This window comes from Benincasa hispida, chromosome 5 (assembly GCF_009727055.1).
Source record: "Benincasa hispida cultivar B227 chromosome 5, ASM972705v1, whole genome shotgun sequence".
NCBI lineage: Eukaryota > Viridiplantae > Streptophyta > Magnoliopsida > Cucurbitales > Cucurbitaceae > Benincasa > Benincasa hispida.
The window spans coordinates 50944804-50961563 of NC_052353.1; the positions used below are offsets into that span (position 1 = coordinate 50944804).

The following is a 16760-nucleotide window of genomic DNA, read 5'->3' on the forward strand; positions in this document are numbered from 1 at the left end:
AGGTTGGATCTAAGTCTTAAGTTTCACTTTTATTTGTAGCATTTGCTAACTAATGGAAAAGATTCATTGTAAAATAAACCAATTTTTTTAAAAAAGTTAGTTTTCTCAAATTGTTCATAAAACAAAAGTTAGTGTTAAGTATTGCACCAAATGAAATTCCTTTTCACAAGTTCATACACTACATCATGTCACGTTTAAATGGCAGCTCTGATGGTTAGGTGTAATGAGTTAACTTTAGCTCCACTTAGTAACTATGTAATTTTTGTTTTTAGTTTTTGAAAATTAAGCCTATAAACACGCTTTTTACCTCTAATTTTTTGGTTTATTATCTTTTTTTTAAACCAATATTTTCAAAGTCCAAGTAAGAAATTTAGAGAAAATAAACTTAAAATACAAAAATCAAAAACTAAAACTAAATGGTTACCAAACGAAACCTAAACTTTCACAAGATGAGATTTATGATATATAATCTTAAAATTACTTTTGTCACTCACAAAATCACTCAGAAAATGTTTTTAATAATCTAAAATAAATTTTAATAGTATGAAAAGTGGATTTAAAAGTGTAAAATTAAACATTAAATTGATTTTGAGTGATTAAAGATGCATTTTATAGTGATTTAAAATACGACAAAGATGATTTTAACCATTCTAAAATTACTCCAAAACATGTTGATAATCGGTTGGGTTTAAGAGAAAAATTAGAAGAGAAAAGACTAGTTTTTCAACCATAGATGAAAGAGGGTGAGTTTGTGAGAAGCTTTAGGTGTAATGGCAGGCAGGTAGGGACAACCTCAAAACCATTTGTTGGGGAAGTGAGCATGTTTTGAGAGCATAATGAGTTGGCACATCATCCTCCTTTTCTTGAACATGGATGAAATAAAACTAAAGTAGTGCAAACAAAAAGATTTCAACCTCTGATGTAATTCCGATTCTCATTCATATCACATATTTTTGCTGATCTCATCAAAATCATCCTATCATTTAGTTTGAGGTTATAATATTTTATGAGTATTTATCTATCTTTGATGACTCAATTGGCCGATTCAAAATATTCATCTAACGTTTGAAGGCATGAACTTTATCACTACTTTTTCAAGAAAAGTAGTTGAAATCAAAATTGAATGATGTAGTTTCTAATTTGCCAATGAATTACTCTGATTGTGGTCATTTGTTTATTTTTCTAAAAACAGATACTTCTTAGAGTGATACTCTGTGAGGATCTACGAGGGTTTTCGACGGTGCTCTACATTACATCTGAAGAAGCCAAATGTAATTTTGGTGGATTTGAACGTCCTTGAAATGATAAAAGCTGCTTAACCATAAATGATATTTTTGTTTTAGCCTAAAGCCTTGGGCAGGTTTATTTTTCTTTTTGTAATCGTTCTAGCAATTCGATTACGCATCGCCTTACTTGGGTTGTTTTGTGTGGGTCTTCTTCTGTGGGACACATTGGGGGTTCTTGGGTTTTTCAGTTCCCTGGGTGGTTGTCCTCTACATTGAAAGAGGATTGAGATTGCTCTATTGTTGGTGCTGGTCTGATTGTGTTTATTTTGTTCTTATAAGTTTGAAATGATAATGTGGCATGTCTATAAGACAAATATAGACTACCTTAATACGACCTAGCAGACAAACAGTATAAAGAATGAATAGATAGACAAAGTAGAATGAGACCATCTATAAAAGAAAATAATTTTCCTCTCATCATTCTTGAACCTATGAAAATTAAAATAAGAAATGGAATCAAATAAAAATTCTCTAATTGAACTGATTATCTTCCCATTATACCAAACATCTTTTGCTTTTTAAGAACAAAACAAACAAGGATCAAACACATTATTATGAGAGAATCTGACAAAATAATATTATGCATTTGCCGCATGCTCAACAACCATACTATTTTCTCCACTCCATTGCATCACTTGCAACAGTGGAAGACACACAATTCACTTGTAAAAATGATTTGAGAACATGGGGGTAACAAAGAAACCATGCTTCCACAATGAAATGTTTCTTAGGAACCAAACAAACCCAAATACCTGCTTTGTGAGTGTGGGGGGACACTGAGTTTCAGCAGTATTTGATCCACTTCCTCCAATGGACCCTACAGATTCATGAGGTCTTCCGAGTTGATGACAAACAACAGACAGAAAGAATAAGAATGTTTTCCATCAGTCTATAAAGGAATGTTTTTCAAAAGACAAATGGAGTGATTATTCAGAATTGAGATGGAAACTTTCCATCCCAATCAGTGTCTACAAGTCCTCTTTGCCACAGTTTACCCGATCAATTATCATTCATATAGAGAAACTAAATCAGCATCCAAGTTGCAAATCAAAGTAGAATGATGAATCAAGAGTTGTGGATATTATTCATAGCTAGTTATACAAAGGCAACTGAAACTAGAAGCAAATTGATGGATAAAACAGGAAAGACAACTTTCCAGTTCACTTTTTACAATATTTCTCCAATTTTTACAAGAAGAAAAAAAGAGTAATATTTCCTTTTAGCGTATCCATTTTTGAGAGTCATTGTAAAGAATACAACTCTAACGAAGCAACAGATGCTTCAGGGATTTTCATAAAGAATCCCACTTTTTCTGATAGGTGGTGTTGAAATGAGAAAATTGATGAGTTCACTGGATTCTGTACTCAATTTCCTTCCTCGAGATCTTTGAGTTCTTGAAATGGAAAACTTAAATAGACACATAAGGTGAGGTGAGATCACAATATCTATGGATCGTTAACCTCGTTTACCGTCATCATATTCATAGAAAACTCGTCAACCACTGGCATGGTTCTGACATGCTCAAGGAGGCCTGAGAGTTCTCTATGAACATAATTAAAACGCTCATGGGATATCAAGGACTCTGTCAAGAGAGTTGCAGCAAGAGAATGAAAGGCTTGGGCGCAAGCTTCGCTTCTGCCTTGAGAATGTGCATTGTATATAGTACCTAAAGAGTTCTGTAGTCGCCAACGAAGTAAAAGGTATTTATCTGGGAGTTTAAAGTAGTTCTTCATGACAAGTACTCGAATTGAATGCCTGCACAATATTCCTGAATGTTCAAACTCTTTACAGGAACAGTGGACTTGCTTGTCATCTTGTGTCCAACTAACAAGACGCTCAACATCCATTTTCTCGTAATGTTGCAAAAGATATGAACCATTTCCCATTTCTGTAGCAACATATTGCATGGATAGCACAATTTCATTTTGCAACACATTGAAGGCATAAGGTGTGAGAATACTCTGTGCATGCTCTTCTATAGGCATGCACGTCTTAATATGTAAATACTGCATACCTTCTTTGGCTTGAATTCCGGAGTTCGCAGCATTACTGACCTGCATGAAACAAAACCAACATAGTTTGGTATCGTAACCAGTATAAATCACTATTCCAGCAAGAAAGAACAAGGAGTAGCACAATAAACAATACCTGTTCAAAGAATATTTGCAAACATGTCTGTGCACTCAAGATTCTTTTCAAGAACGCTTCTAAGGATTGAAAGAAATCATCTGTCAATGTACGAGCCAGAAAGGAACCTCTAATAAAGGAAAACGACCATGATGCTCGATATAAATATAGTAAAGCTATATGCTTATCAGAAGCAAGACCAAATTGTGCAACCAAGAGATCCCATTGATGCTCAAAATCAGCTATATTCTCCAGATGCCACAACATATCAAACTGAACTTTAAAGTTTGCATATTGCAATCCAAGGGGCAACGAGAACCAACTTGATAGTTTAGATAGAATATGCCATATACATACAACATGTTTAGTATTTGGCAGTTCTTTTGATATGGCATCTCTGAGCCCTGAATCTATGTCAGTTACAATTGTCTGTGGATGCTTTCCTCTCATGAATTGTACAAATTTCTGTTAAAAATAAGAAAACTGTGAAAAGACACGTGTAGGTAGGTGCACACTGATGACAAGAAATTGCATCCACAAACCTGTAGAGCCCAAGAAAATGAGTGTGAGTTTTCTTCCTGCAGCAGCACGCAGCTGAGTATAATTGGCTTTCCATGATTGTTCATGCTAAACCAAACTCCAAGGAGTAACCCATAGGTAATAGAACGATAGCTAGTGTCAAAAGAAACTACATCACCGAACACGGAGTAAGCACGAATAGGATCACCATATGCCCATGATATATTTTCAACCTTACCATTTTCATCTCTAGTATAATCAAAAACAAATTCTGAATCCCTCTCGGCCATATCCTTGCATATCTCGAGAAGTTCCAGTAATTCGTTCTCTCTTTTCTCATTCAGCAAAGCATCATTCTCTTCAACAGTTTTCTTACAAGTCCTAATAAAGTTCCTAACATCCTTCTCTATAAAGGGCAGCTGTCCAGGTTGTACACCCTTTTCTAACTCCAACACCTTCAGAATCCTGTTCACGGGAAATCCAGCTTTGGAGAGTAATAGGATGCGTTCCTGATCAGCCTCCGGTATTTTCCGATAAGCTGGAAGTAAACGCACCAGGTCATCTTCCAACAACTCATGATTATGCACATTACTAAACTGTGACACATACCATTGACTAACACCATCTACAATTTCCTTGGTCAAATACAATTTAGCATCACATCCACATCTTACAGATTTCCGCTCCCGAGGGTGTTCCACATTGACCTTCTTCCTTGGTTGATTATATCCAGACCGATAACAAACAAAATCTCGTCTATAAACCCCTAGATTTTGGCTTTCTGTTGAACGGGCTTTTCTAATTGAGAACCCATTCTTCCGAGCAAAGTTGCTGTAGTATTCAAATGCATCAACATCACTTTTGAATATTTGACCAACATAGGGGGTGAAAACAGATTCTGATGACAATTGAGATGGCACTGTCTCACTCTTCACGATCAAGGCACTTACGGAAGCCTGATCTTCACTTTCGTATCTAATATAACATTTCCAATCTCCACATGGGCACTGCTGGCGTTGAATCCAAATGTTAGACGGTAGCTTCATTGCCATTGCTGGAGAAAACACAATCTTCACGCTCTGCTTTCATGCTGGTAATATGAAAAAGGAAATGTGGATTTACATTTTATCATTCAAATATAGAGAAGCAAAGGCCTCCTCTTAAATGAAAAAGATTACACATGCATTTCTGAATAGGAGCTTTATCTTGAAATAATAAAAGAACCGAACAACAAACAGCAGAAAATATAACCCACTTCAATAAAACATTCACATCACCTCTACCAGGTTTTGCTAGCTTGACCTAATTAATAAATAATAAGTAATAAAATCAAACCTGAATTTATTCTTTTTCTCTTAGCACCCAATTGATCCAATCCAACAACTCAACCCAAACGTCTGGCAGATTAGAAAACCAAACAGCTCCAATCAGGTCATTCCAATTTAAAAATAGAAAAGGGCAGAGAAAATACCCAATAAAATTTACAAATGCATCTTAAAAACACTTTGGTTTTCTGTTTACAGTACTCTATCTTGTTCCAAGTTTAGCATCTGGATGAAGGGAAATGCAATTTCAAGAATGTATCTATGTGTATAAATGCACATATATAATTTTGATTTTTATTAAAACATAACGCTTAGCTATAAATGGCAAGCAACAAAAGATCTGAAGAGTAAAGAAACGATTAAGGTTCAGTTCAAGTGGCAGTAACCCCACATGTGAGTTCAATTCAACGAGCGAACAGCAAAAGTAAATATGAACTTTCAGAGCAGACCCACTTGATAGAAGAGATTAAAATGCACACAAATTGCAGTAAAATCCCCAAATTGAGCATTGAACAGCACCAGTTCGACAAAATGCAACAAAGAAAACTTCGAATACCACTAAACGGCAGCAAGGGTAACGCTCCAGAAATGCAACTAATAAGCCATCCAGAATGTAATTTTGACCATTACAGAAATGAGAAACAAACTAATGGCAGCAAAATTTAAGGAATTCAGAGTTTACAGAGAATCAAGAATCAATAAATTCCAGCAAAGGAATTCCGGAGCAGAAAGAAGAGGAAGAAACTGATCGAACAGGGAATTTTTGCCGAGATAAAATCCGTTGAAAAAGAAAAAAAAAATTAACCTTTAGAATCCTTGAGTGAACACATCCTCCATTGCTTGAAGCTTTGGTTTGAACAAAATCCATTTTCATTTTCGTATTTATTTATTCAATTATGATATGTTTGATTGATTAATATAAAAATATAAATAAATTAATTGTCATATTAGAGAAGGTCTTCTTACCTCAATGGGAGCCCAATTAATGTAACGGTATCACGCACATAATAGTCCAACTCCGAATTCAAATTAAATATAAAATAAAAAATAAGAAAAAAAAAAAAGAATTTTTAAAAATTAAGGAAACTATTTAAACAAAATAGAAAATTTTAATCTTCTGTCATAGAGGCTCATAGAAATCTTAGTCTATCAGTGATATAAACAAATAAAGTATATACTATGTGATAGATGCAGATAGAAATCTATTAGTGTCTCTTTTGTTATTTCTGTGAATTGTTTGACATTTTCTATCTGCGAAAATTATGATTGAAACTTAATTAATTATAATTCTTTTAAATTAATTAATAAATATTAACATTAAAGATTGAATGTAAGTATTTGGTAAAAAATTAAAACAAATTGAAACAAACCTCAAATCTCAAAGATAAAATTGTAACATTTTGAAACCTACAAGCTAAATTAAAATCAAACTCAAAACTTAATGACTAAAAGTGCAATATTTTGAAACCTCGGGAATAAATGAAAACTAGACCTAAAACTTATGGACCAAAAAGATATTTTTCTATGAAATTAAAAAGTTAAATTACAAGTTCAATCCATAAACTTTTAGCTTTGTGTCTATTTGATCTCTAAATTTTTAAAACTATCTAATAAATTCTTAAACTTTTGACTTTATTTCTAATGGAAATCTAGACTTTTTCTTTTAATACAATAGATCTTTAAACTTTAAAAAGTACTTAATAGGTCTTTAAACTTTTAATTTTGTGTCCAAGAAGTCCTTGAATTTTTTAATATGTCAGGGATCAACTATACACAAGATTGAAAGTTGGGAGATATATTAGACACTTTTAATGTTTTTCTGCATATTTAACACTTTTTAAAATAAAGTTCAAAAACTAAACTTGTAATTTACCCTAAAAAAGTTTGTCAGTTATTGATCTATTTTGCCACATTTGCCAATGGTTCACAACATGATGTGGCACCCACATCTATGTGGGATATCGATATGATGATATATCTTGAAAAAATTTCTCCTTTTTTATTGGTTGAATATATGGGAGTAGATATTTGAATCTCTACCACCTCAATTGAGTGTATGTGCCGTAACCAATTGAGCTATACTAATATTGATGTGAAAATGTTGATTAATCACATATAAAATACTTGATAGTGGTATTTGATAGGCTTCTCATCAAAGTAGTATATGAATGAGTTAACCCTAAATGAAAGATTTGTTAAGCCAAAGCATGGTCTAACGATAATCGACATATACTTTTTTTAAAAAAAAATCAGAGATTCATATCTTTCATACTCATTTGTCGCACTAAAAAAAATAAACTTAGACAAAAGTAACATTAAAAAAAGTGCAATGATATTTATTTTCACTATATCATTAACACCAATACTAATTTAAACTTGAACTCAAGTGAAATAATAAAAACTTCTTTTAAAAAAAAAGTGAAATAATAAAAACTAATGTAGACCGTTTAAAAACATGAAGCAATTGTATATTCATATGTACGAATCTCATGAAACACTATTTTTCATGGGCAATAATATTAATACCACATTTGAATGCGATAAATATCTTCAAAAGAAACTATTGTTTTACCAAAAATCCCCACATGAACATTGACCATTCTCAAAGTGGTGAAATCTATTTGAATCTCTCAAAACTATCTGCCTTCCAACAATCTTTGAAATGTATTTGAAAGCAGAGTGGCAATCCCCACAAACTCTGAGGTTTTTCATTATTCTAATAGCCATTTCTGATGGACGAGTAAGAACAAAAGCAACTGCAATTTTCTCACTGTGATAGCTCAATAGTTCCTCCTTGTTCTCCCCTTCAAGGTCGAAAAGTGCGAATCTCGTCTCCGGTACATACCCGGCTACCCTCATTTTCGCATTCAGTTCCTTTAGTTTTTCATATATTAAGTCCTTTTCAGGGTGTGATTTGTCTCCTGCAACAAACACATGAACACCATCCTTCATTGTCACCCAACTGCATCCAACTTCCTTCTTCACGAAAGCCTTCCTCATTGCCACCCTCGTTTTCGCTACGTCGTCCCACTTTCCGCCTGAAGCATACATGTTTGAGAGAAGAACATAGTTCACTGCATTCCTTGGTTCCATTTCCAGCAGCATTTCGGCTGCTCTCCTCCCAAGCGCTGTGTTGCGACCGTTGGCTCTGCAACAAGCCCCTAAAACAGTCCTCCATATTAGAACATTAGGCTTCACTGGCATCTTGTTGAGAAAATCCTCCACTTTGTTTAGTTCCCCCGCACGGCCGAGAAGATCAACCATACATGAAAAGTGTTCCATTCTAGGAGCTAATCCGTATACTTCACTCATAGAATTGAAATGCCTGAAGCCTTCATCGACTAAACCCACATGACTACATGCTGACAGAACTCCAACAAAAGTGACATGATCTGGGAGTGGACCATGCAACTTCATTCGGGCGAAAAGATCCAAAGATTTTCTTCCATGTCCATGGCGCGCATACCCTGAAATCATGGAGTTCCAGGAATACAAGTTTCTGTCTGGCATCAGTTCAAAGAATCTTGAAGCATAGTCTATCCTTCCACATTTTGCATACATGTCCACGAGTGCACTGCCAATGACAATATCGGATTCTAAACAAGCTCTTACACTGCATCCATGAACTTCCATGCCACGCTCTAATGTTGCAATGGTTGCACAAGCACTAAGCACAGTTGCAAAGGTGAAACCATCCAATCTCTGGCCTCTCTGCATCATAAACCACACCATGTCCATGGCCTTGGGCAAGAGCTCGTTATGTATATAACCCGAAATCATAGAATTCCAACTCACTTCGTCCTGTCTATCGGACATTCTCGAAAAGATTTTCTCACAGTCACTCATATCTCCACACTTCCCATAGCAAGCCAAAAGTGCATTCTCTATAGCAGTGTCAGCTGGAACATTATGCTTTAAGACTAAAGCATGAATCTGCTTGCCTAGTTCATGAAGTGAAAGAGAAGATACTGCTGCAAGTATGCTAATGAAGGTCACTCTATTAGGATGCCAACCGGCTTGCATCATAAGGAGGAAAATTTCAACAGCTTCAAGCATTGATGGTTCTGAATCTGCTAAAACTCCAATCAAAGAGTTCCATGAAACTTGATCGTATTCGAGCATCAAGGAAAAAACTTTCTGGCATTCCTTCACATACCCAGACTCACCATACAAAGCTAAAAGAGCATTTGAAACAGAAACATCCAAATCAAGCCCCAGTTTAAGTCCTTCACAATGTAATTGTTCTCCAACAATGATCCACCCTAAGCTTGCACAGGAACTTAAAGCACTAATCATTGTGAAATTTGAAGGAAATAATTCTGTTCTTCTCATTTCTTGAAATGTTTTAACCGCACCTAAAAAGTGTTCATTTTGGTCAAGACCAGTGATCATGGAGTTCCACGTAATTGAATCCTTATTATCCATGAGCCTAAAAACCACACAAGCATCATCGATAGCTCCACATTTAGCATACATATTTATAAGGCCATTCCCGATTGCAATCATGGCATCGAGTAAGCCTGATCGGATGAGGTACGCATGAACCTCACTACCCTTCCGTATTCCATCTTCCAAAACATAGAACTCAGGAAAGGCAGTCAAAATGATCACATAAGAATTAAGGTTTAGTTCGACCGAATCCTTCATTTCCATGAAAAGTTCAACTGCTTCTTCACCTCTATTCTGTCTAACCAGTCCAATTATCAAACCGTTCAAGGATACTGCATTTCTATAACTCATCTTCTGAAAAATATATTTGGCATAATTCATTGACCCAACCTTCGCAAAACCACTAACCAAAGCACTACCTACATATAAATCATGCGAGAAACCAGATTTTTCCACCATGGTCAGCAGCTGTTCAAGCAAAACCAAACCAGAATCAACCAAAGAACAGGTAGTAGATATTAAACTACTAAAGGTATACTCATTTGGTTTGAGACCATCTCCCATGACTTCCTTTTGCACGGTTGAAAAGATATCAAATGCAGAAACTGCATCTCCCCTTTGGCAATAAACAGAAATCATAGAGTTCCAAGATATCAAATTCCTGGGCCAAATGCTATCAAAAATACGACGTGCATAATCCACAATGCCCAGAACACTTCCATACATTGATATCAGAGCATTACTTGTCGTAACATCAGTAGCATACTGAGTTTTCGACATCAACCCATGAATTTGCATCCCAAATTTCAAGCCGCACTCGCCACACTCTTGGCAAACTCGGATGGCGCTACTAAAAGCGTATTGATTAGGCATAAAACCATCAGAAACCATTCTCCGGAAGAGCTCACAAGCCTCATTTGGCATACGGTTATGAGTATAGCCTGATATCAAGCAAGACCAAGTAACCAAGTTCCTAAGGAGCATTTGGTCGAACACCTTCCGGGCGGAACCCAAATCACCAACTCTAGCATAAATATTAATAAGGGTATTACACAAAAACAAATCATTAACGAACCCATTTTTGCAAACCTGCAAATGAAGCTCTTCTGCATCTTTCGAGCAGCAAGAATACCGGTACCGTTGAGCAAGAGACTCAATCTTTTCATCACGTTGTACAGGATTGGGGTGGAGTTGAGATGACTTGTATTGATCAACTAAGATTTGCAATGGGATTGAAGATGGAGGACGAGGTTTGTTAAAGGGATTGAAGAGAAGAGGGTAATGGTGAGAATGTCGAATTGAAGAAGCAGAGCGTGGAGAGGTGAAAACAGGGCTATGGCTGTAAGCAGCTAGTCTTGTTGTATGGAATAACCAGCGGGACATAATAGTAGGATTACGAAACGAAAGCAGTAAATGCAAGTTTCCACGGTTTGATCACCGATCCATGGGAGCCGGCTGGCATCTACAGCCAATGCCCTTGCATCATCACTTTTGAATATTTGACCAACATAGGGAGTGAAAACTGATTCGGATGACAATTAAGTGTTGAAATAGATGTTACGAAAGTTGTTGTGTCGTAGAAGAATCACTGTCCTGAAAGTAAATACGACACGATCTCGGTACTAATCACTTATGCTAGTTGGTTAGTCCCAAGATTAACACAGTCTAGGCATTTAAATCTATCAATGTGGGACAAAACTTCCCACTCTCTCAACTTTTCCTATAGGCCTAAGCCCAAAAGTCATTTCCAACAATCCCCACAAATGACTACTACAAAAAAGTTAACAAGTAAAGAAAATAAAAGTTTAATTGAAAATAAAAGTTTAATTGAAAATAAGTGTTTTGAGCAAATAAAGGAGATCAGACTTAAACATCAATATCTAACAATTTGAATTATGCATAATGAAGTAGGGCAACAACCTTGTTTGAGAGGATGGGTTATCTCTTGAATTTTCAATAACACTGGTTAAGACCCCTACTAGTCCTCTCGATTTTACGATATAAAGTGCGCTTAATATGGCCATACACACAAACTTCGGGTCATTGTGAAAACTCTAGAAAGAGACCTTTAAACTCTTTCATAGAAGATAGTCACACTTTCACAATCACGTTAATTGCTTCATCAAGTCTATCATAATAGACCACTCAAAACTGAGCTATGAAGACTTCACCTCTAGTCCATACTAGGGCCTACTTCATCAAATATTTCAAAGACAAACCACTCGAAACTGAGCTATGAAGATTTTACACTCATCCATCAAGTCCATATCAGGACCACCCAAAAGAAGGCTATGGAATTTTAAAAGGTTTTAGTTCTTTTTATCAAGTCCGTACCAAATGAAGGGCTATGGACCATCAAGTCTATCGCAATAGACTATCCAGCTAAAGGACTATAGTATCCTATAAGGGTTTAAACCCCATGTTTACTGATGATTCTAAAATTATTTTCCTTATTAGGCCTTTGGTCAAAGGGTTAGCCAAATTTTGCTCAGACCTCACAAAATCCAAGAAAATAATTCCTCCCTTTGACAATTGTTTCACAGCTCCATGTCTAAGACGTATATGTCTCCTTTTAGCATTATATACACTATTCTTGGCAACACCTATGGCAGCCTATGAATCACAGTGCATAGATACTAGTATTGATGCCCCCACAATGGTACATCCCTTAGTAAGCTTCTAAACCATTCAGTCTCTTGTCCTGCTAGTTTTAGAACAATAAATTCTGATTCCATAATGGATCTAGCTATGCAAGTCTGTTTTGTTGACTTCCATGATATTACTCCTCCTCCGAGTAAAAAAAAACATAACCACTTGTAAAATTGACTTCATCATTATCAGATACCCAGTTAGCATCATAATAACTTTCTAATACAACAAGGAATTTGTTAAAATGTAAACAATAGTTCACGGTTCCCTTAAGATATCTTAACAGACGACAAAGAGCACTCCAGGATTATGTATATTTCTACTCAATGTACTAACAACATATGCAATATCAAGTCTAGTATAGTTCATTAAAAACATAATGCTACCTATAATTTTTGCATTTCAGACTACAATCACCTTTATTTTTCTTAAGACTTATACTAGCATCATAAGGAGTTCTTGCAGGAGGATCATCAAAACAATTAAACTTCTTTAGTAATATTTCAATGTAGTGTGATTGGCACAGAGAAAAACTATTTTCAATTTTTCTTATCTTATTACCAATTATTACGTCAGCTTCTCCTAAATCTTTCATTTCGAAATGGGAAGATAATAAATATTTGGTATTCCATATGATCTCTATGTTTGTTCTAAAGATGAGCATATCATTAACATACAAACATATAATCACACACTTAACTCTAAACAATTTTGAATAAACACACGTATCTGAAGAGTTTACCTTTAAATTATTGTTTATCAAAGTATCATTAAATTTTTCATACCATTGTTTGGGAGCTTGTTTAAGACCATAAAGAGGTTTTTTAGTTTACATGCTTTTTTTTCCTTACCGGCTACTGTATAGCCTTCAGGTTGTACCATATAGATTTCTCTTCTAGATCACCATTGAGAAATGTTGTTTTTACATCCATTTGGTGAATTAGAAGTCCATGGATAGCAGCCAACACAGTTAAGGCTCTAATAGTAGTTATTTTGTTACAGGAGAATATGTGTCAAAATAATCAACACCTTGTTTTTTGTATACCCTACTACTACCAATCTACCATTGTATCTTTCAATTGAACCATCTAACCTCATTTTCCTTTTGAAAATTCAGTTACACTTAATAGATTTACTTCTTTTTGGAAGATCTACTAAGTTCCAAGTTTATTTCATGATTAGAAAATCCAATTCACTCTTAATAGCTTCCTTCCATAAGCTAGAGTCTACAGAATTTAAGGCTTCTTGGTAAGATTTAGGATCCTCATCTATAAGGTACATACATGCAAACTAATAGTCAATATCATTTGGTCTCTCAACTAAAAAAGTAGTTAAAAAATCAGGACCAAAATTTTTCTCAGTTCGCTGTCTCTTACTTCTTCTAAGTTCTATAACAAGCATTCTATCCATGTTGTTAACATCTACAATGTCAGACATATTACTAGAAGCTATATCATGCATACTATTAGACAAGAAAGGCATGGAATCAGAATCATTCTCAGAATTAGTTGTTCTAGCAGTTTCAGTGTTTCCCTTTTTCAAAGGAAAAACATGCTCAGAAAATTTTGCATCTCTATATTCACATACAAATCTATCATTCAAGCACATAAATTTGTATGCAGTGCTACTTTGTGCATAACCAATAAACACACAATCAAAAGTTTTAGATCTTACCGTAGATATCTTGAACATAGGATATGAAACCTTAGCCAAACATCCCTACACCTTTAGATAAGAGAGATTAGGTACATATTCTTTTCAAAGTTCGTAAAATGTCTTATCCAGTTTCTTGTGAGGTACTCTATTAAGAATAAAATAGGCAGAAAACACAACTTCCCCCAACATGTTATCAGACAATTCAGAACTTAACAACATAACATTCATCATTTCCTTAAGAGTTCTGTTTTTACTTTCTGCTATACCATTTTGTTGTGGTGAATAAGGAGTAATAAATTCATGAACAATGTCATTTGATTCACAAAAATCTTTCAGTGTATTATCACTATATTCACTATATCTATCTGATCTTAACCTTTTAATCTTCTTATCTAATTGATTCTCTACTTCGCTTTAAATTTCAGAAACATACTACCAACTTCATCTTTTGTCTTTAAAAGATAAATTCTAGTATATCAAGAAAAAATCATCAACAAAAGAAATGTAGTAATTTTTCCCATCTCTACTTGTGGTGTTTTTTAAAACAGCCAAATCAGAGTGAATCAATTCTAGTAAATCTGTAATTCTAGATGTGACAAGTTTAAAAGGTTTCTTGACAAACTTTGTTTCTATATAAACAAGACATTTACTAGTTTCATGTGTTTTAGATGCATTAATCAATTTTAAATCCTTAAGTTTCTTAACTGATGCAACATGCACATGACCTAGTCTACCATGCCACATATCAAGAGACTCAACTATGTAAGCAAAATTGGAAGTACTTGTATTTATCATATTTGAAACGGATATAGTATTCAGTACAAAAAAAATTATCAGCTAGACATCCCTCACCAACAAAGTCTCCATCCTTTGTGAGGACAATCTTAAGGCCAGCCCGATTCAACAGACTCTCAGATACCAAGTTTCTACGTAAAGAAGGTACATACAATACATTATTTAAGGACAAAGTTTTTCCAAAGGTTAATTTTAAAATAACCTTCTGTTTTCCAAGCACTCTTGTTATGCCCGAGTTACCCATGAACACATATTCTCCGTCAGCAGTGTCCTCGTAGTCATGGAAGAGCTCTCGGTTTGAATAGAAATGTCTCGAAGCTCCGATATCAAGTATCCAGTCAATTTTGTTTTCCATAGGTTTGCTTCCACAACAGCAGCAATTATGAGTTCAGCAAGATTAGCTTGTGGTGTGGGTTGCTGATTTGACCTTCCTTTCTTTTGACTGCATTGATAAGATTTATGTCCTGGTTTTTCATAGACATAGCGAATCAATTTTTTCTTCTCAATCGTCTTACCATTAGTTTTGTGATGTCCATTTTTCCGAGAAGAATTATTCTTTCCAAATTGCTTCTTATGATTTTTGGACTTGTCTTTGTTAACAACAGAAGATTCAACCAAGTTAACATTAACTGAATTTAGATTTCCAGAAATTAGCTTATCTTTTAGCTTGTTGGCTTCTTCGGTGCACATGTGACTGATCAAGTTTTGGAGTGTCAGATCCTTCTTTTTGTGTTTCAAGTGATTTCTGTAGTTGCTCAAGGATGGGGGAATTTCTCAAGTAACACATTAGCTTGTAGAATCTCACACATTTTCATGCCCACGACCAGAACGTTCGCCACAAATTTTCCTACTCATGTATCTGCTCCACTACTGGTTTCTCGTTCGCCATTTGGAATTGTAGCCATTTACCAACAATGTATTTTTTTGCAACCAGCATCATCTTCTCCATACCGAGACTCCAATGTACTCCAAATTACCTTTGCTGATTTTTGGACCACGAATAAATCGAACATTGAATTTGTCATATGATTCAACAGATGGCTGTGGACTACTTTGTTGTCTTTATCGTACTTATCAAGATCATTTGCGGACTGCTTTGATTGATCAGAGACATCAATGGGTTGGACAGAAGATTCTAGATCAGAGACAGTGCTCACCTTTTCGGTAGACACTTTTGTGGTGAGGATGTAATCAATCTCCAGCTGCTCGAAGAAAATCAATAATTTCTGAGACCAATGACGATAATTTGCTTCGTCCAGTGGTTCAAGCTTGGACAGATCAGGGAGAACCTTACCATTCTTGATCGACATTTGTGTTTTACTTTCAGATTGTTGAAACAAATGTCATGAAAGTTGTTGCATCGTGGAAGAATCACTGCCCTAAAAGCAAATATGGTGCGACCTCGGTGCTAATTGCTTATGCCGGTTTCTCTCTAAGGTTAACACAACCTCCAAATTCAAGCGTGCACTCGTCGGAAAAAGGACTAGAACCGATAAGAAGATTGCTCAGAACAGTAGAAATTGAGTGGAGAGGAAGGAATGAAATTCAATTGTGTGTCCTTTCTCACAGATCTGAATAGTATTATATGATGTGTGAGAGGAGGACACCAAAGGACGGAAAGGAAAGGTCTGTTAACAGACGAAAATCAAAATTCCAACTGTAAATAGTTCGAATGATTAAGTAATAAAAATTTAATTTATAAATAAAATGATAAGTAATAAAAACTTAATTCTTTTTTGTGCAAGCACAATTACTCAAACTCACCCATCTAACCAAATGGATAACAACTACAACGACACATGTGTAATGAAAGGGTTATACTTCCACCACCAACTCACTTTGGATTCTCATCTAGAATCCCTTGGTATTTATACCCTCTAGGAAATTCTAAATCTATCTATGTGGGATAAAACTTCCCATTCTCTTAACCTTTCCTATAGGCCTAAACCCAAAAGTCATTTGCAACATTGAGAAGGCACTGTCTGACTCTTCACCAGCCGAGCACTTTATGGAT

The 16760-nt window shown here is 35.2% G+C and overlaps 2 protein-coding genes across 5 annotated transcripts; both read right to left on the bottom strand.

Moving 5' to 3' along the window:
• Window positions 1-2339: 2339 nt before the first annotated feature.
• On the bottom strand, window positions 2340-6153 carry LOC120078585 (putative protein FAR1-RELATED SEQUENCE 10). Of its 4 annotated transcripts, XM_039032870.1 has the most exons (6): window positions 6063-6153; window positions 5268-5329; window positions 3956-5022; window positions 3435-3878; window positions 3301-3340; window positions 2340-3174 (listed from the first exon to the last, which is right to left on the bottom strand). In XM_039032870.1, the coding sequence occupies exons 3-6, from the start codon at window positions 4982-4984 to the stop codon at window positions 2732-2734; spliced, it is 1956 nt and encodes a 651-aa protein (XP_038888798.1). In that variant the 5' UTR covers window positions 4985-5022; window positions 5268-5329; window positions 6063-6153; the 3' UTR covers window positions 2340-2731. The 4 variants fall into 4 exon arrangements, with proteins under 4 accessions (XP_038888798.1, XP_038888795.1, XP_038888796.1 ...); XM_039032867.1 differs by having other exon boundaries at window positions 2340-3340; XM_039032868.1 differs by lacking the exon at window positions 6063-6153 and adding an exon at window positions 5814-6033 and having other exon boundaries at window positions 2340-3340.
• Window positions 6154-7736: 1583 nt separating this feature from the next.
• On the bottom strand, window positions 7737-11187 carry LOC120077520 (putative pentatricopeptide repeat-containing protein At5g09950). Its single transcript, XM_039031431.1, has one exon. The coding sequence runs from the start codon at window positions 11027-11029 to the stop codon at window positions 7826-7828; it is 3204 nt and encodes a 1067-aa protein (XP_038887359.1). The 5' UTR covers window positions 11030-11187; the 3' UTR covers window positions 7737-7825.
• Window positions 11188-16760: the final 5573 nt, after the last annotated feature.

Excerpts from the sequence above, each read along its gene's own strand:
- LOC120078585 (XM_039032869.1), bottom strand. The coding sequence starts at position 4,984 with ATGGCAATGAAGCTACCGTCTAACATTTGGATTCAACGCCAGCAGTGC. Across the intron at positions 3,879-3,955 it reads CATTTTCTTGGGCTCTACAG|AAATTTGTACAATTCATGAG; the intron begins GTTTGTGGATGC and ends TATTTTTAACAG. Across the intron at positions 3,341-3,434 it reads TGCAAATATTCTTTGAACAG|GTCAGTAATGCTGCGAACTC; the intron begins GTATTGTTTATT and ends TGTTTCATGCAG.
- LOC120077520 (XM_039031431.1), bottom strand. The coding sequence starts at position 11,029 with ATGTCCCGCTGGTTATTCCATACAACAAGACTAGCTGCTTACAGCCAT.